General features: G+C 34.2%; 1 protein-coding gene across 1 annotated transcript in view; it reads right to left on the bottom strand.

Moving 5' to 3' along the window:
* Positions 1-1846: 1846 nt before the first annotated feature.
* GFRAL (GDNF family receptor alpha like) overlaps positions 1847-20253 on the bottom strand; it is a 63967-nt gene continuing 45560 nt past the window's right edge. The window contains exons 7-9 of the mRNA XM_074333110.1: positions 4607-4702; positions 4444-4516; positions 1847-2077 (exon numbers count right to left, since the gene is read on the bottom strand). Coding sequence (XP_074189211.1) covers positions 2005-2077; positions 4444-4516; positions 4607-4702 — 242 coding nt within the window. The 3' untranslated portion in view covers positions 1847-2004. The remainder of the gene's footprint in view (positions 2078-4443; positions 4517-4606; positions 4703-20253) is intronic.

The following is a 20253-nucleotide window of genomic DNA, read 5'->3' as shown; positions in this document are numbered from 1 at the left end:
ACTTATAGTGAGGCATAGTAGTCTAAGATAGGGGAAGCACTGAGCAAGGGTACCTGGCTTCTGGGAGGGAAAAGACTGTTAGAAAAGGCTTCCCAGAGCAGAAGAGTAAAAGACAAGAGCCAGGCATGCCCTAAAGGGGTCTGAAAACCACTTTTAGAGTGTCTCAACTCCTTAGCCTCATGTTTAAGAAACTTGAGCATCTCAGTCCTTAAGGATGTCCCACATTTTGTCTTATGTTCCCTATTTTCTTAATTTGGACTCCCTGCTCTAGAAATAGCTGATGATTCAGAGTTCTGTATATGCTTCATGTTGATTCTAGCTTCTGCAATTCTGCCCACAATGGCCCACTCATTCTTGCTGGCTTAGGAGACAACATTCTGGTTTTAAGGAGGCCATATCCTTCACATGCTGTCTTCCCCATCTCTGCTCAGCACAAACATATTTTTACAATCAAATATATGGTGATGGAAGGAGAACTGACTCTGGGTTGTGAACATACAATGCAGTGTATAGATGATGTATTATAGAATTGTACATTTGAAACCGATATAATTTTACTAGTAACCAATGTCATCCCAATAAATTTAATTTAAAAAAGAAAAGAATGAAAGAAAGAAGGAAAGAAAGAAAAGAGAGAGAGAGAGAGAGAGAAAAGGAAGAAAAGGTAGAAAGAAAGAAAGGCAACTTGACTTCTTTCTTTAATTTGCAGAGAACAGTTTCTGTTTTCCCAGGCATTAGCAAGCCTAAATTAAATGACAGTTTTGGGGATGGAAATGCTTACATTCTCTTCACATTAGCTTAGGGAGTTAACAGCCACTGGAATATGTAGAACTCCTTGAGGGAGATTTGTGACTCACCAAATTATTCCTTCATGTTTTAAAAGATAAATCAAGGCTTTTTCAATTACTCTGAGTAAACATAGCCAAATGTTAACTTCATATTTAATTTAATGTAGACCATTTGATCTGAAGTGAAGTGAACAGCAATAGATGTGAGGCCAAACAGGTGAAAAATTATGGACCTTTAATTGTAAATATACAACTAATTATTGGTATGCTCGGGTCATTGACGATTTGTGCCTCTGTGCTACTATAGATTAAAAACACTCATGTTTATTCTTAGCAATTGGTAGTATAATGATTGCAAACAGTTGAAAAGCATATATGTATCAAAAAGTTAACTAATAAACATATTTTCCAAAATTTTCTAATCACAATTATGTGCTGATATTAAATCAAACCAAAAGTAACAATATGGAAACTATAGAAAGTAGCAATTATGATGTTACTTTATTATTGCAGAAGTTCATAATTAGCATAGCAAAACTGAAATTCACAAATAAAATGTATTATTATTAAAATGCACATTAATTTTTTAGCCAATGCAGTTGCTTTACAGCTTTATGAGTATGACATAAAGATATCAAGTTCAAAAAGAAGTTCAACAGTATGCAAATTGTTAAAAAACCAAGACATCATTTTCAAGACTAATCATCCAACCAAATATTTAGGAACTTAATTCCAATGCTAATAATTGAGCTAATGATTTGAAAATGGATATACAAATAACAAATATATTGGTTATTTTTATTAGCATTATCCTTTTGGCAAGTTAATGGGAATTTATCAAATTGATCACAAAAAAAAAACCCTGCCAACTATGTCATGTTATGATGCAACTAATTACTATTTTATGGATTCAAATTTATCATGAAATAAATCATGCAGACTGTAACTTATGATAACAGTTTTTGCCTTCAAGGGCAATTCTGTAATTCTGTACCAGTGTCATTAAAGATACCAGTGTATATTTATACTAGAGTATTTTCTTAAGCAAAAATAAATTGAACAGCTGCCATATTATTATGCCTTACATTACTACACTTAATGATCCAGTGTCATTAAGTCCATCTTAAAATTTTTCCATTGATGAGGAATAGGATCTTCTGTTGACTGGCTACAAAGACTTGCTTGAAATAAAGTGATTGTTAATGATCCGTGGCTCTTAATGAATCATGAGTCCTCCAGGTATTTGGATTGGTGAAGGATCTCTGGTTTGACTTGATATTCTGGAGGTTCTATATAAAAGTAAAAGTAAAAGTTAACAGTATGCCATTTTAAGTATTTTACAAATGTATGTGTGCTTATATGTTTGGATCGATTCTGTGCCTGACAGGGAAAAATAAGCAAGTTCCTGAATGTAAAGTCTCAATACTAGAATGGAGTTCTATGGTCTTTCTAGAAGTAGCAATCATGCATTTAACAGTAATTTCCAAATAATCATTTCCAAAAAGAAAAAGAGTCCTTTCTTTTTCAAATATTTGTGTTATAAATTACTGGTTTCTCTGCAAATTTCTTCGAAAATTTAGGGCTGTTTTCATTTAGCATACCATGAAACAAATGCAAAAACCTCAATCTTTACTGCAGAAAAATGTTCACATGGATTATACCTGACCACCCGGTGAGTGGCATCCAGCCTTCTTTTATTGAGAAAGTATTATTTACCTCCAGATGTGGGTTAATGCAGGGTTTGTTGTTAATGATGCTTTTGTTTTGTTTGGTTCTTTCTATTATGACTTTTACTTTTGTCATTTGGGTCTGGATCTTTCAGATTACATACAAGGATCAATTTTAAATTGTATGGAAAATAATTTATAACTAAGTGTAATATATGTAACAGTATGAATAATTTGCTTTATAATACATATTACAGTATATTCAAGATTTTCATTTATAACACTCCCATTGTCATCCAGTAAAGGGATATGCCTTTCTATGCAGGAAAGAGAGGAGGTAAAGTTACAGCTGATACACAGGGAATTTTAAATTGCCATCACCTTATTTATCTATGGCACAACAAATAATCTGTAAAAACCCATGGGCCCATGTGGCAGATATGAACTTTATATATTATATGTGTGGCTAAGAAATCAACGTTGAGAACCATTAAAATAAGATTTTTACTAATCTAGGAAACCATTCGTGCTTCTCTGAAAGAATATGTCTGTGATAGAATATCTAGGCAGGCCCAGTAATTGAACAGGGCTCTCAAATATTTTAAATCAAATAAAGGAAAATTTTAATAAATTCCAAATGCTATTTTCCCCCTTGAAACTGACTGTTGTTATTTGGCCTTTAAGCGTATCTTAGAATCCAAGGAATATCTTTTCATAAAAAGACAAATTTTAAGGCCTTGGAGAAAAGCAGTGTGTTGTGGTACTGATATTGGTAAGCATCAAATTAAATGCTTAGAGATGTTGGATCCAATGAGTGGATGTGTTTAGCTGGCAATGCGTTTAATAATAAATATGTTTGACCATAAGCAGAGTATACACTTATCCTATGCCCAACACTTTGATATTGCTATATACCTACCCGCTTCAGTCTTTCATTTTTTCTGCCTGGTTGTCTCAGTCTGAGATTTCTGGAGGAGCAATATGTATACATGCTTTGTATGGTTTACTGTGTTGCCCCCTCTGAGAAATAAAATGAGGAATAAAATGCGTATTGTCTCTGCTCCTCTCTGGGTCTAATCTTACTGATAAATGTATTTTATGTATGTGTTTGTATAATAAATACTATATATATATATATGTATATACACACATATATTTCTTCACTAACATTTATGATATTCAAATTACATGGAAATATACTGGTAGGTATAATGAATCAGCAAATGAACATCACTGATATTTAAATATGACGTTACTTCTTTAAATTAAAGTAAGCAACTGCATACCAATTTATATCTATTTGAAAATGGTAAATAAGAGGAAAAAAATTTTAAACCCTAGACGTCTAGAAATCTAGAGATTGATGGGTCTCAAATCTCAAATCTCTCATGCCTGCTGGAGCATTACTGCATTCGAGCAAGGCAGCCAAGGAAAAAGAAGATTTGGAAAGAGTGAATTAATGTCAGGCAGTAGTAATAAGTCTTTCTAACAGTACCTCGTGAGGCCTCATTAAATGTCTTTTTTTAATGACTGCATATTAAAACATGAATAAAGTCATTAGCATATAAAAAATTGAAATGAAGAGTAAATCTTCAGGTAGATATAAACTGTATGAAGCACACACCAGGTCCATTATGTAAGCTGATTAATACTGCAAGTGATTTGAATAAGGCATACCGTCAAGTTCAATTTGGGTTTTGTAAGAAAACCAGGGGAAAGATTGATAACAGTTTAATTAGGGGGACAATACATATGTGCTTGTAAAAATGTAATGTAAAAAAATCCCTTATGATCACTTTTCCCTGACATATGAAGACTAAGAGTAATGTTTCCATGAACCTGTCCCACATTAAAAGTTGATTTAGTAGGTCTTAATGGAGAAGTTTTCATGCTCAGGCCCTTTGTGAGCTCTGCCATTGTGAAATGTGCTTTAACAGGGCTGATTCAATTCCAGCCCTTTCCTTCCCTTCTCAGTTGTATCCAGTTACCTCAGCTTGAACGTAACCAAGAGAAGGATTCCGCAGGTGACTGTCATGCACATGACAGCATAAATTACTTCTCCTAGAAACGAAAAATTAAAAAATATATATTATTGGATTTCTAGAGAGAATAAATAATAAAAATAGTATAGAGGTTTGATTTTTAACTGACCGTTGAAGGGGGAATGAAATCCACGTAGAGTTATTTCCTTCACCTGTTTTCTTTTATGCAATGTAATGCCTTTGACATTAGACAGAGTTGGATAATCTGAAAGAAAATAATGAAAGTAAGATTAAAATATTTAAAGGTAGTGCATTATTTTTATACTGTGGGGTGGGTTGTAATTTGCTTTATGTTTATAAGGAACCAATTTATTTCAATTATACTATTTTAATAAAATATGATAGATGAGGGTGAAAGTGGGAACACTTTTCTTAAATTTTAACAGCTTGTTTTCATCTTTAAATCGGATAATTTCCTTATAGAAACTTTTTTTTCAAACCATGAGTAGAAAAAAGATTATATTTATAAGATTGTACTTTGTATATAGACTTGGTGGAAAAAAGGACAGAAACCTTAGGCTACCTATTGGGATATTGAAAATGATTCCTTCATTACAAGAGTGATTGTTTTAATGTGCTTTTAATGATACCTCATTACCCTAAGACCCACTGTATTTATGAATTCTTACAAAGGAGAGTCCTTAAACCAATCACTCTGTTTACCCCTCAGACATTTCAATATCTGGCTTTGCTTGTTTCCCCTGTTCTGTTTCCCATTTTTAACCCCTTCAGTTTCTATTATTTTTATCTATTTTTGTCTCACTTAATGGTGCCTCTTGGCCACTCCATGGCCTGAGTGTTCATTTCACCTCACTTCACAAAACACAAGACAAAAAGATGCGATCCTTAAAATTAATTGATAGATCTGTTTTAGGTGACTTTTGCTAGTAACTTTGAAGTGAAATCTCCCCTAGTTTTGACTCAATTTAACACAAATATGAATCTCACACATACCTAATTAGCTGTGGGTTTTGAGGCTTAAAAAAAAAGAAGAAAAAAGAAAAATTATATAAAGTTTCTACTTGAGGGAGGCCTTCCTGTCCTTTGTTATAGATGTTCATACATTTTGAGACCTGGAAATCCAAGTATGAGTAGATAGTTTTTTGCAGAAATGAATGTATCAAGTGCAGGATATTATATCCGGTGACAATAGGCTCTGAACAGGAAGGGAGATGAGAAGATATGTTACCAACAGTTCCATTTAGTCCTCTCTCTACCCGGGGCTGCTGCTGTTTACAAGCCGGCTCCTTGGAAGCCAAGCTTTGAGGTGTATGTTAGGAATAATAGGTAGAAAGCAAGGAGACAGACTGTTTCAGATTAGTAACAAAACTCTCAGGGTGGGCCCAGAAGAAGCAGCCGGAAATAAGAGCTAGAAGAGCAACTGACCATTTTGTGACTAAAAAACCCTTTCTCAAGGGGTCTGAACTTTAATACAGTGAAGATATTTTTAGTTCAAGATTTTTTTAATCCCCAACTCACATATTGGGTTATCATATAGCGTTTATGGAAGTCTTACCTTAGAAACTGAAAAATTAACCTCTTCTGAATGGAAAAGTAATAGAGGTAGAGCTTGTGAAATTTTTTCACTTCTGTGGTTGTAAAATAAATTGTGTTATTCACTATAAAGTTGAAATGGAAAAACTGGACTATTTCAAATAATGCCATGCTTATAATAGTGTTCCTTTTTGGTAGAAATGATTTTATTCAAATTGAGCATACAGCTTTTTAGTGAAATAAATGATCATAATAAAATATTATATTTAAATCGATTTGGGATATGAATTCGCTTCATTTTAATTCTATGTTTTTTTTGTGTGTGACATTTTAGGCAGATTCATGGCCTAAATGTAAATGTATATAATGTACATTGATTATTCGAATGATGCTATAGTTTTCTTTTATGAAATTCTATCTCTCAGTGCATTTGGTCTAGTAGTTTGGTGTCATGATTTATCTTTTCATAAGAATAAAGGTATTATTTTGACAAATTAGGCTCTCTTTTAGATATATAACTGCCTAAACCAATTGTTAAACATTCATCTAGCAAAATTTAGAAAGAATCATTTCATTCACTAATTTTCACTCACATGGAACTCATTAACAGGGTTATACTAGATCAATGACAGAAATGCTACCTAATAATCCCAGTGAAAATTTTAATGTGTCTAGCAATCAATCTACAATCTTAAATATTGCACCCTAGGAGGATACCCAATATCAGTTAGAGAGATTAATGTTATGGAGGGTTTCTTGGCTACTGAAGCCCACTGGGGATTCTTCCCTGCCTTTTATAAACAGTGAGGTTTACAGTGTTTTATAACCATGAAATTAAAGTCGGCAGAGTTAATAACCAACCTCAGTCCCACACCATCTGCTATATTTATATATAAACACTGTCAGTGACTTGTTTATCTTATCTTGTTCCCTAGAGAAATTAAACACTATTATGAGCTACACTGCAAAATCCCTGTGCATTTGATGGGAAATCATGATGAATTTAGCTTTACATTAAGACAAAATTTAAATAGTGTTCTCCCCAAACGAGCTACAGAGATGTGATCATTTCTATTATTTTCTTCCAAAATCCTTGTGCAGAAGTGGCTGAAGACCAAAACTCTACTTTGTATAACGTATCTGAAATAGTAAATGAATTGTAAAAAGAAATGTGATAGATCAGATATGAAATAATAAAATAAATGTCAGAATGCTTGAAATAAAAATTTTAAAAAGATCACAAACTGCAAATTTGTAAACCTTTGATTAAAATTTCAATTAAAACATAACCTAGAAGATTCTGCTTAGAAGAAAAATGTTGGCCAAGTGAACACTTTCATTGATTGATTTAACAATATATTTGGTAGCTGTTTTTTTTTTAATTGTTAATGCATCACATCATATAGTTAAGTTTTTTTGTGTGCGTGTGTTTTTTTTTTGTTTTTTGTTTTTGTTTTTTGCTTTATTTTCATGGTTAAATAAAAGAGTGTCAATACCATGGTCATATTTTAGTAATAATGAAAATTCAAGGATGGCCTTCTCATGTACCCAAGGGTTGGCGCTACTTATCAGCTTTAATATATTTAATTTCTAATTTGGTCAACAATTTCTCATCTGAAGGTATACAATTCCCAAATTGAAAACGAGTTTTGAATTGTTTCCCCTAATGATCAGGAGTGAAATTTCATATATCATGGACTCTTTTGATCATTGTTGTTTGAAAGCCCTGTTCTAAAATGGATCTAAGGAGCATTGCTGTTAAGAAAGGAAAATATATAAGCATCTTTAAATATGAAAAAAATAACACATTAGAAATACGACAAACCAAGGAATACACAGAAAACGAGGATAATACCATTGATGCTGAAACTTATGTTGTAAAAACTAAACTAACTAAATAATATGCTTTCTGTAAATAATTATGATAGGCATCAACAAGGCATGTTCATTTATTTAGTTCACAAACTTCAAAGAAGATAAATCCATGTCTTAGGTTTATTTTCTAGCACTATGACTAAACACATGCTGGTTGCCAGGGGCTGGAGGAAGGGGAAATTTAGAGGTCTTAGTCAAAGTGTACAAAGTTTCAGTTATGCAAGATGAGTAAGTCCTAGAGATCTACCATACACTATAGTGATTATTTAGCAAGACTGTATTGTACACTTAAAAATTTGCTGAGAGGGTAGATCCCATGTTAAGTGTTCTTATCGCACACACACAAAAATAATAAGAAAAAGGATGGGAAGAAACTTATGATGTAGATTGCAGTAATGGTTTCACAGTGTATACTTATCTTCAAACTCATCAAGCCACATATATTAAATATGTACAGATTTCTGTATGTCAACAAAGAAACACATAATGAATAAGTATACGAGGTCTGACATTTAAGTTCGCGAACTCATCCTAGAAAAAGTGCTACATACCTCATGGTTGAATATCACTATGGTCACCTTCGAAGTACTCCCCTTGGGAAGCTATGCACTTATGCCAGCACCTAGTCCACCCTTCAAAACAATTTTGGAACTCTTTATCTGGAATGGTCGTCATATTACCCCTGATGTCCTGAATGTCATCAAAATGTCTTCCTTTCAATATTTCCTTTATCTTCAGGGAAAGAAAGAAGTCATTGGGGGCCAGATCAGGAGAGTAGGGAGAGTGTTCCAATACAGTTATTTGTTTACTCGCTTAAAAACTCCCTCACTAACAGTGCCGTGTGAGGTGGTATATTGTTGTGATGCAAGAGTCATGAATTGTTGGCAAAAACTTCAGGTCGTCTAACTTTTTCATGCAGCCTTTCCAGCACTTCCAAATAGTAAACTTGATTAACGATTTGTCCAGTCAGTACAAATACATAATGAATGATCCCTCTGATATAAAAAAGTGATTAGCAACATTGTTGCAACAAGTTCTCGAACTTAATTGTCAGAACATTTGTCTTGTTCTTTTGACACTAGCCAAAAAGCTCAGGGTTAGTAAATGACAATACAGACAATCCCAGTTTATGATGGTTTGACTTCATGATTTTTTCACTTTACCATGTGCAAAAGTAATACGCATTCAGTAGAAACTGTACTTTGAATTTTGATCTTTTCCCAAGCTAGTGATATGTGGTGTGATACTCTTAGGAGCTACACAGTGGCAGTGAGATTATTTTGCCCAACTGGAGGCTATTGTAAGTGTTCTGAGCACGTTTAAGGTAGATTAGGCTAAGCTGTGATATTTGGTGGGTTAGGTGTATTAACTGAATTTTTGACTCATGATATTTTCAATTTATGATGGGTTTGCTGGGAAATAACCCCATCATAAGTCTAGGAGCGTCTATTGACAAGCCTGACAATGGTTGACCCTTGGTTGAATGACAAAGTTGTTCACATGTCTAGTTGATTTGCTTAGTGATAATACTAGGTCTCAAAGGCAGTAATAAAATCTCTCAAATGTTCTACATCATCTTGAATAGTTTCTGCAAATAATGAAATAGTCACTGAGGTAGCAATTGGAATACAAATTATGCTATTTCTGATAAATAACACTGGATTAGATCAATATAATATTATTGTTTCAGAAGGCAATAGTTTTAAACCTTGAAACTAAAAAAAAAGCAACAAAAAAAAAACTGTCACCTGTAACTTTGGGCTCATACGAAACAGATCTAAAGATATCAATTAAAATAGAAACAGAATATTCCTTGTTAGAGTATACATCTATAGATACACAAGTGTGCATGTATAGAATTACAAAATTGATGGGACTTCTTAGATTATCGGATACGGTATACCACTTAATGCAATGCTTTTCAAATTATAATGTGAATCTTCTGTTTATCTTAAAATGCCAACTTTGATTCAGTAGGTCTGGGAAGACAATGGTGATGCTGATGCTTCTGGCAAAATCTAGATATATACAGAGGGTGCCAAAAAAATGTATACACATTTTAAGAAAGGAAAAAACTGTATTAAAATTGTAATACTCAGTATATACCAGTAACAAAAGATGAATACAAGTCATATGTATACATTTTTTGACAACCCCCGTATATGTATGTATGCATGTATATCTATAGGATGGAAGAGACAGATGCATGCACATGTTCATACAACGCATAAAATGTTTTACTTCTTTTTATATGATGCTTAATGCTTTACAAGGCACTTTGAGACACATTGTTTAATTTTATAACAACTAGCCAAATAGTAATGATTAGCTCAATTTAATAAAGAAACTCAGACTTGGAATAGTTTTCTTGTCGAAGATCATGGAGTTGGTAAACAATGAAGATGCAAATTTGTAGCAAAATCTTCTAGCAATTATATATAAAATCCACCTCATAGAAACCACAAAAAACATTTTTAGCTTTTTCCAATGAGGCAGACAATTGGATTAGGAAATACATTTGAAAAGTAATAGAGACAAGTTGTATTTGATAGCATTGTACAATAAGTAGCATTTAATAGTATCTGATTGCAAATATTCATGATTACAAAGGTCAATTAAGTTCGCAAACTTTCCACCATGTAAAAGCATGGTAGAAAGTTCACGAACTTAATTGTCAAATCCATGTTTGTTTCTGTTGCTGAAATTCACAGTAGACTAAGTGACATAAAAATCTGATAACTAAAGCATCTAAAATGCCTCACATACACCTGTAGGATATTTGAACTTTCACACACTTTGGAAATACGTTCATTTTCGATGTGATCAAATAAATCAGCTGCTTTAACTTTGAGATTTAACAGAAATATAAAAAAAATGAATGCTGCAATTTTCAAGGCATGTTATCTTAGATTATGGTATCAAAAATGAGCATTTTCTGTTTTTAAGGATGTATAGTTAGGACCATATGTAAATCTTTCCAGAGTATTCACCAGGCAAAGGGCATATAAAGAATAATACACAAAAGATTAGTGTAACTGTTTAAAAACAGACATCACTGTATCTTTGGTTACTATAATCTATGTCGACATTGACACAACCTGAGTCTTTCATAAAAAATATAAAGTAGCCCCATTTTTAAAACTGCCTATGTCTGGAATGAGTTTAATAGAAAAAAATAATATGTTTCCAAAATTGAACAGTCATTTTTACCTTGAATCATATTATGCAAGCACTAGGAGGACTTTGAATAAGACTAATGTAAGATAAGAATTGGAATAATTTACACTATATTTTATCAACTTCATAAGTCTATGTTTTTATATAGAGAGGTTTTTAACATATAGAATTTTTTATTAAAAAGTATATGTGACAATACCATTAATTGTCTAGATAGCTTTCTGATGTCTCCATTTGGAGTTGAAGGATTTAATAATGTCTACCCTTTTGGAAATATATAAGATTTTACCTGGCTGGCTTAAGCAATTTTTTCATAGGCTGATTAAAAACATCAGGGGAAAGAGAGTTAGAGGGAAAAAGAAAAAAAAGGAAAGATACATTTTGGAGAGACTTCATAGTCATTTGGAATGATAAGATAATTCAGAAAGTTTTGTAAGTTATTGAGTTTTAAAATGGAAAACATATATATATATATATATTTGCAGTATCTCTTTCCCGCACATAAATTTGCAAATTATCAGGGAAAAGCTGAATATAAAAGTGTGATATATGTTCTTAATTCTCCTTAGACAACAACCTTCTCGAGAATTGACACCATATCTATCTGATTTACAGTATAATATGGCTATTATAAATGCATGCTCACATGATTACCTAATGGCCAAAAAGTATATATTAGCAAATTTCGTATTTGAAAGAGAACATCTGTCACTGTTTAGTGACATACACTGCACAATATATGATTATGTAATTTTCTTTCTCATCTTAACTGACATCAGCCATGGTGTGTCACATAAATCATATTTTTTTCCACTTATTATCACCATTTTTTAAAATGTAAATTCAGTGTCTTAACTGTAATGCATATGGTTATCCAATCAACAAAAATGTGTTAATAAACAGTATTTGTTGGTGATTAATTCTAAGAGTTTAGTTTGTTTTTTGATGGGCAAAGAGTAAGCATCTTTGTCATTGGATTCACAGATATCTAAGTGGACTCAGCAAATTCAAAGTTTGTTAGAAGAGGCAAAATTTTCTAAATCGTGTCCCAAAAACCACAAGTTCTAGTTCTGTAGAATACTTTTATGTGCTTAACAAATGAAAGATTCCCATAAGTTAAATGACTGGAAATTCTAGATTAAACAAAATAAGTTATGCACATTTTTTACTGCAAGTGTTTTTTAGTTTTTTACTATTGTAGAGGGGCACACTTTACCTAAATTTATTTTCTCCACAGGATATATCTGGGAATCCATAAAAATTCATCTAGGAAAACATGGGTATTTATGATTGATAGACAAATTTTTATATATTTTGGGTGGGTATAAGATGTTTATTAAGGATTCTGTACTTAGTTAATAGAAACTCAGGGAGCGCAATATTAACAGTATTTTGTATCCATAAATGTAGGCACTAATTTATAATACTTTCCTCTACAAGGCACATACATTCACAAGCACCTGACACCACAATTTTTCTTGTTCTCTATTCTTGGGAGTCAAGCAAACTTTTCACCCTGTGGTTTGGGAGATGCCTGATTTCCCAAATGCTACTCCTATAGCCCCTTGGAGAGGTTAGCCTGATGTAACATTAATTCCACGTTTGCTGCCAGTTAATTTCCCATTTTTCAATTTCTTAACTTGTCCTCATGGGATATGGTGAATTTAGAATTTGCCCTCTACTTTGGAGACCTATTCCAGCAGAACTAGCAGGAGTTCGTGGATCATTTATACCTAGTCACCTACAAATGTCCACAGGACCATGTGGCAGAAACCACCCTATTTGAACCCAAGTGCGGATTTTCCAATTAAGTAATTACTTCCTACTTTAAAGCTAGCTCTATGACAATCAACATGGGGTATATTTGTACACTAATACATGACTCTGCTTTCATGAAGTTCTCAACTTAGTTTCAGGTAAGTGGAATGATGTGAATGAACTAAGGTGGGAATAAATGAGGGACAACTAGGGGAAAGGTACACATTTGAGGAATGGTGGGAAATAAGGCTGATATGTAATCTAGGTGATTTTGGAAATCAGATGAAGGAGTTTAGACTTGGGAAGGGCAAAAACAGGAGCAAAGTCGAGCAATAGCTGTCTCTTGCGTACAGAAATAACATGATCGAGGCAGAGTTTGAAAATTAGTCTAGTCATGGTAAATAGATTGGTTTGGCAGAGAGACCTAAGTGGGAAGCTACAACAGCAAGTTAGATGTGATAAGATGAAAATTAAAAATATGAGTAGATGCTAGGAGCTGGAGCACAGAGGACAGAAAGTGGAAAGGTATAATTTAAAACAAAGAGGTTTTTGTAGGAAAGCAGAATTGGGCAGGGAATAGTAGCACAGTCGTGAGAATCAGAGATAGATTAAAAACTGGCTCTGTTATTTTAGTCAACTTACTGAGACTTTGTTCCCTTATCTTTAAAATGAGATAATGCCTACCACAAAATTTATTGTGAAAAGTTAAATATGGTGATATAAAAAGAGAGTTTGGAACAGTTTAACACAGAATATGTGCTCAATAAGTCACATCCTTAAGAAATATACCGGGGGTGCCAAAAATATGTATACAAACGGACACTTTGGTCAGTGTTGCTCAAGCAGTAGTTCGCCGTAATCAGAAGTGTCTGGACACTGATGGTAACCACTGTGAGCACCTCTTGTAATTGCAGAAGTCAAACGTGACTTGTATTCATCTTTTGTTATCGGTATATATTGAGTATTACAATTTTAATACAGTTTTCCTTTCTTAAAATGTGTATACATTTTGGGGGCACCCTCTGTATAATTTAGAGTTTTGTTTGATATTGAATATGCTGAGTGTTAAAACAAAGATGACGCTTAGATTCTTGAGGCGACATGATGGTTTAGAATAGCTTTAGCATGAAAGATGAAAGAATAATAGAACCACAATGTTTGTTTCTCCACTTTTCAACCTGATTGCTCAGAGAAAACACTGGCTTTAGAATCAGAAAGAACTCCATCAGTGTGTTATTCACTAGCTCTAGTAGCACTGGACAAGTTCATTCAAACTCTGAGTCTCATGCTTCTCAGATATCCAAGGGGAATTGAGATAGATTGTATTATTTTGCACAAGGTCCACTCCTCTTTCACTGTAATGGATTAGACACCCACCACCTGATGCCATGTGACTTAAAGCTCTTTTTTTTTTTTTTTTTTTTCCTGAGAGGAGTATGTTTACCACCCCACTGACATTGGGCTTGACCTTGGCTTGAGATATTGAAAAATGAGATCAGCAAACATGTATGTTATGGTCAAGCAGAAGCTTAAGAGCAATTCCATTGCTTCATTTGTTTGTTTGTTTGTTTGTTTGTTTGTTTTATCTCTGCCATGGGAATGACATATTCCAAATAGTGACTATGCCTTTATCCTGAGTCTAGGAACAGGAAGCAGAACCTCAGCTGTCACCCCACAGCTGCCTACATGTACCATGAGCTAGAAATCAAGCCACTGAAGTTTAGAGATGTATAAACTTCATAACCCAGCAAAAGCAGACTAATCAGGGATAATAATATACCACAAATGAAAATTATTGACAAATGATAGTTGCTTAATAAATATTAGCTCTTTCTTTTCTCTTCCCACCTATATGCCATTTGAAATAGAAGAAAACAGTGAAAGAAGGTTAAATAAAATTGAGAAAGGAGGAAAGTGGACTTGGAGAAAGGTGATGAGAGCACTAAAGAATATTCTTCACCTAGGAGACAGTAAGGCTCTCCTTCTTTTGCAGAAAATACTGAGCAGTGGGATAGGCATTCATTGCAGTCTCTCCTTATAAGTGTTAACTTTGAGTTCACTTTATTCTCAAAAGTAAGTATGAGATGTAACATCATTATCTCTACTGGGATTTAAATGATACCTCAATCAATTAGGGCCACATTATTTTTTGTTATAAATGCATTCAGTTTACATTACAATACACGATATTAGGCCCTTGTAAATATGAATTTTCCAGCTGTTTTGTTACTTTAAATAAACCTACAAAGACATAATGAGAATTGGAAACAAAAAGAGTTTGTTAGTAAACATGGACAACAGAGTGAAGTGAGGAGTAGTATAGTATAGTGAAAAGAGGCCAGCCTTTGGCTTTCAGCCATAGATTTAAGTCTTCACTCTAAAATTTACTAAATATATAATCTGGAGTACTTAAAAAACAAGCAAATTAAAAAGAATGCCTTTAGTGCCCCAGTTTCCTACTGTACTAAATGAAAATAGTAATATTTATTATTGTGAGGATTAATTGAGACAAGGCATAAAATATCTTGTAGAAGCTATGAATTTTTGTTAAATTAAAAAAGTATGTTTGATTATGGTTGCATATAGGTATTGATTACAGAGTATTTAAAATTAAAGATTCCTAGGACTTACCATTATATGTTTTGATTTAATGGGTCAAGGGATAAGTGGGAATAAAGTACTGGACATTCATAATGTTGAAAAGCTCTCTAGACCCTTTCAATGCATGGTCAAGATGGAGAACCCTTGGTAGAGAATGGAAAACTCATGGTTTTAGAGGTGAAAGAGAGAAAAACCAGATTGCAAACCACATTACAGTAGGCTAGTAGAATACAAGTTCTTAATGAAAAAGAGAGAAGAGGTCAGGAAGTTATGTTTAACAGATAAAGAAAGGCCTTTGAAAAAGTCAGCAACTGGTGGAGAATAACCAGATGTAGTGATAGTAACTCCTAAGTCAGTTTTACCAATTAGAGAAAAATTTATTTGGATCAGTGAGAGATCTTTCCATCTCAAAATTTCCCTTTAAGCTACCTGGCAGTATTAAAAGAACAAAAACAATTAAAAGCAACAATATTTCCTTTGTACGGGAGGGGTGCTGGAATGGAAGTTGGGGCCAAAGAACGGTGAGAGAAATTGACTGGGTCGAAGCAGCCATGTAGAAGTGTTGGAAGGCACTAATACTGTTGTAGACATATGCTCAGTGTACATTTTCAATGTAATAACTACCATATGTACTTTAAACAAAATGCCATTGTACATTTCAGGCTGTCTGTTACACTACAAGAGTGAGGGAATAGAGATGCAGGTATTGACTCATGCCTGGCATGAAAACTTAAAACGTCAACAGCAGCATCTTCCTACACAGACCCCAGTGACACACACCAGTATGTCACTAAAGTATTGCCCTTCAAAGAAAGCCCCGAAATCTGACTTATGTGGTTTTTCACCATTCAGATTGTCCTGACACCCAGTGAAAGTGGACATATAGTCAGGAAGTAACGAGCTCTGGACTTTTTCTGCAGTTGGGTTGTTTTGAAAGTCTTTATCATATACCTACAGTGAGTGTCTGGCCACTCAACCCTGGGGCTAATGCAATAGTAAAACGTGGGTCCCAGAGTTCTGGCAAACTCAAAGCATATTGGGAATTGGGAAATCTCAGTCTCCAGCCTCAGTGGCAACCAAAGGAAGCCATTCCCCCACTAAGCTGGAAGCTAGCAGAAGGGAAAGAGATGATGGGGAATAGTCTTCTTCACAAAGGCGCATTTTCAGAACATCACCAAGCACTCAAATCCCACAAATCAGCTTTGATCTGTTCTGCATTCTTTTATCTAGTTTGAAAACCAAATTGTTTACTGTGATTTGTACCACAAGACTCAAATAAATGCTTTCCAAAGAGTAATAAATAATAAGAATAAAAATTATATTGTGCCCATTCTTATAGTTCACCAGATATATACGTGATATTAGACAATTCTTGTGTCTTTGAGATTGAGAGAATATTTACTGATGTTTGCAATACTGTACAGGGTTTCCTTGAATCCATGAAAGGAACTCTAGAAGATGGTTTGAGATAATCTGATGCTAAAGGAAGATAAACAATTGTCATTATCAATGGATTCTTAACAAATCTCTACTCCTTGCTCACCTATCTCATCTAAGGGATTTTATTTGTCTAAGTACGAAAAGTTCTCTTTTCCAAGGAGTCCCCCTTTAAGATGATAGCCCAGTATGTAAGTGCCAGGGCAATAACTATTAAGTGCCCACATATGGTGTTTTATGGGAATACATCTGATGCTATTATATTGTTGTCACAAAAATACTTGGCTCTTTAAGCCAGGAATACACATGCTCATAATAAATGATTTTTATGACTTCACATACACAGTCATGATGCACAGAAAGTATAAAGGAAAGGCTGCTTATTTTATGCAGCTTTGGCACTAACTCCAGACCCAATTATAGGCAACAAGGGAATTGTATGAAGCCAGTGAAAGCATAAGGGTGGAAAATGGAAAAGATAACACTATGCTTTCACATACTGAAAACTGTTATTGTTCAAATTGTAACAGTATTGTTTTGTTGTTTTATTTCCCTCCATGATCTTAAATGCTCCTTCGTTCTCTAGTGATGCCAAAATGTGAGTTGTCTCACTCATCAATGGCAACTCTTTAATCTTTCCTTTTTGGCTTACAGCGAACAACAAAGGTAGTCATGGATGATTCATACCAGCTTTCATGCTCAGTGGCAGACTTTTTCCCCTCCCGCAACAACACCTAAGCCTTTAAGGGTAGAGTTGGGAGAAAGTGAAGGTAGAAGACAGCTGTTCTCCTATTTCTATTGAGAGTCTGTACATTTCAGTATTTCCAGATTACAGTCGTGTGAAGCATTTTCTGCAAAATAGAAAGCCAAGCCAAATTTGCTGGGCTTCAGGTCTGCAGACAAAATTTAAACCAGCTGGATTTTATGGGGAACTTTTGTGCACAAGTAAACCTAGTGGTGAAACTAAAGCCAGCATTTGTCTCCATTGGAATAGGCTATGTCTTTAGGGCTATTTCCCCGCCCCACCCCATGTCTCTTTTCTGGAGGGAGTTTTGAATTTTGAAATGTCCTAAGAGTCACCTGCCAGGTTATTCCTTAGAGTGTCTGGAATTTTAGCGAATGAAGGTGAAAGGTGCAACCAGATATGGTGCCTTCTTCAGAGAGATGAGAGGAAGTTGTGTCTTTCTCTGTAATCTGATTTTAAATTACCCCAATTAAAATAGCTAATGGTTCCCCATACACAGTACTTAGAAAAACAAAAGCCAACAGATACACAGATATTCAATGAATCTCTCTCTCTCTCTCTCTTTCTCTCTTTCACACACACACACACACACACACACACACACACACACACACCAGTGCCTGGTCAAAGTGGCAAATGATGACCAACTTACTGGTTTTGTACATAGCAAAAGTTCTATATCATATTTTGAGTGTGACTTAAGTAAAAATTTTCATGTTCCTTGCTAAAAAAAGATGCCATTTTATAAATTCAGACATATGAGTAGTAAACGCAAAGCAACATGCCCTATTATGATTATTTCACTGAGTCTGGGATACATGATTTATAAAATTATTTAGAACTTGGAAAACAAAGCAATAAAAGGTAATCCAACAAGAGAGAAAGTAATTATACTCCAAATTTCAATTTAGATTTCTGAAAGAATTGGTATTTTTTCCAAAGGCAAAGAAAGAAATGAGAGAGTCTCTTTCTAAAATTTAGTATATTATAGGAAGGAAAAGTTCTTGGCAGACTAATGGTCTTTAAGGAAAAAAAAAAAAAACTATTCCAGAACTGTCCCTATACACAGGCAGTGTGGAGATTTGTTGAAAATGCACTGGCGTCAAATATATCTTCAGTTTCCTAATCCAAGAATATTACAGCACATCTAATCTCAGAGATCATGTATTTTTGTTAAACTATTACCAAAATTAAATGTGTGAGAAATCTGTATTCTAGGGTGAGGATAACTGATTTCCTCCATACTACCTGGTATAGTTAGAGATCAAACTCGTTTCCTAGGCTCTTGCTCTTTATATTACAACATACTTTCTTCCATTGAACACGTATTTTCAAGAATTATCTTGTTATACACACATGTTCCCTGGAAGATGTAACATTGATAATCAATTGGCAGTTATACATTTCACATCATTAGATGAGAGGAGTATATTATGGTTGTTAAAAATCACAGTTTCTGATGCCCCAAACTGCCTTCTTTCAATTCTGCCTCTATTGCCTTCTGTGTGACCTTGGACAAGTTGTTAACTTCTAGGTGCTTCACATGGGGAAAAAAGGAAAAAAGAAAAGAAAAAGAAAAAGAAACAGAAAAAAACACCTACTTCATATATGACTTGTGAAAATCAAATTAAGACTTATAAAATGAATAGAATAGTGTTGAACACATAGTCAGCAGTCATTAGGGTGCAGGACTGAGTAAACAAGACAAGTAAGCTAGTGTTCATAGCCAGGGTACAGCTTTAAACTGGCAAGCAATATCTCTGTGTGTTTATTAAACCTTCATTTGAATGATATCTCATAGAGCTTCAGTTTGTTCTATGTTATTATTTCACAAAGTTGAGATGAGTTTGCAAGCAGATCCATTAAAATGTTCCTTGCAGGTTTTCAAATGGTAGGTTTATTTTCAAGAGTTTGTCAAGATCTGGATACTATTCATATTAATGCAATGTTTTAAAGATCAGCTCTGGCTGTTAGCCATTCACTCTCTGCAGTTTCTTTGAGGCAGGTGATAATATTCTCAAAGAGTACCAACATCGGATAGTCATTGTTTTCTAAAAGAAGTGATTTGGAGTGAAAACAAATGCACAGAAGAATTTGATCTATAGGCTCTACCTCTCTGTTCTGAAGACTGGTGCCTTCCAGGATAGCCCCAAGTACACCATCAAAAAGGTAAGAGCATTCACAAAGTCTCTCCTGGTAACTGAGTCTACTTATAGCTATCCTTGGGAGGTTAGGCAAACCTCACGTGAATTTAAGGGGTCTGAGATTTTTCTACGAGGAGTTCTGATGAGATGCCAACTGCCAGGACAAAGTGTTCTTTAAAATTGCCAAAGTTAGCATGGGAAATATGACTTACAAAGTGTGATTAAAAAAAAAATTACGATGAATGCTGCTGCCAAGTGCCATCCAATGGAAAGGTAGGAATCTTCAATATGGGAAACAGTGCGTCGAACTTTAGTAACAGTGTGTGACAAGTTTCATTCAACTTGTTTGGTGCAGTCAGTTGGGTGTGAGCTACGGTTGAGAGAAGGTGTGGTTTTTTTGTTTGTTTGTTTGTTGTTGTTTTTTAATTTAAATTTCTTGGGGTGACAATTGTTAGTAAAATTACATAGATTTGTTTTAAAGTGTGCCATAAATTGTCCTCCATCATGACAAAGCCCGTGTCATAC

This window comes from Rhinolophus sinicus, linkage group LG05 (genome assembly GCF_036562045.2).
Source record: "Rhinolophus sinicus isolate RSC01 linkage group LG05, ASM3656204v1, whole genome shotgun sequence".
Classification (NCBI taxonomy): Eukaryota; Metazoa; Chordata; class Mammalia; order Chiroptera; family Rhinolophidae; genus Rhinolophus; species Rhinolophus sinicus.
This window is presented reverse-complemented; position numbering and strand designations above follow the sequence as displayed.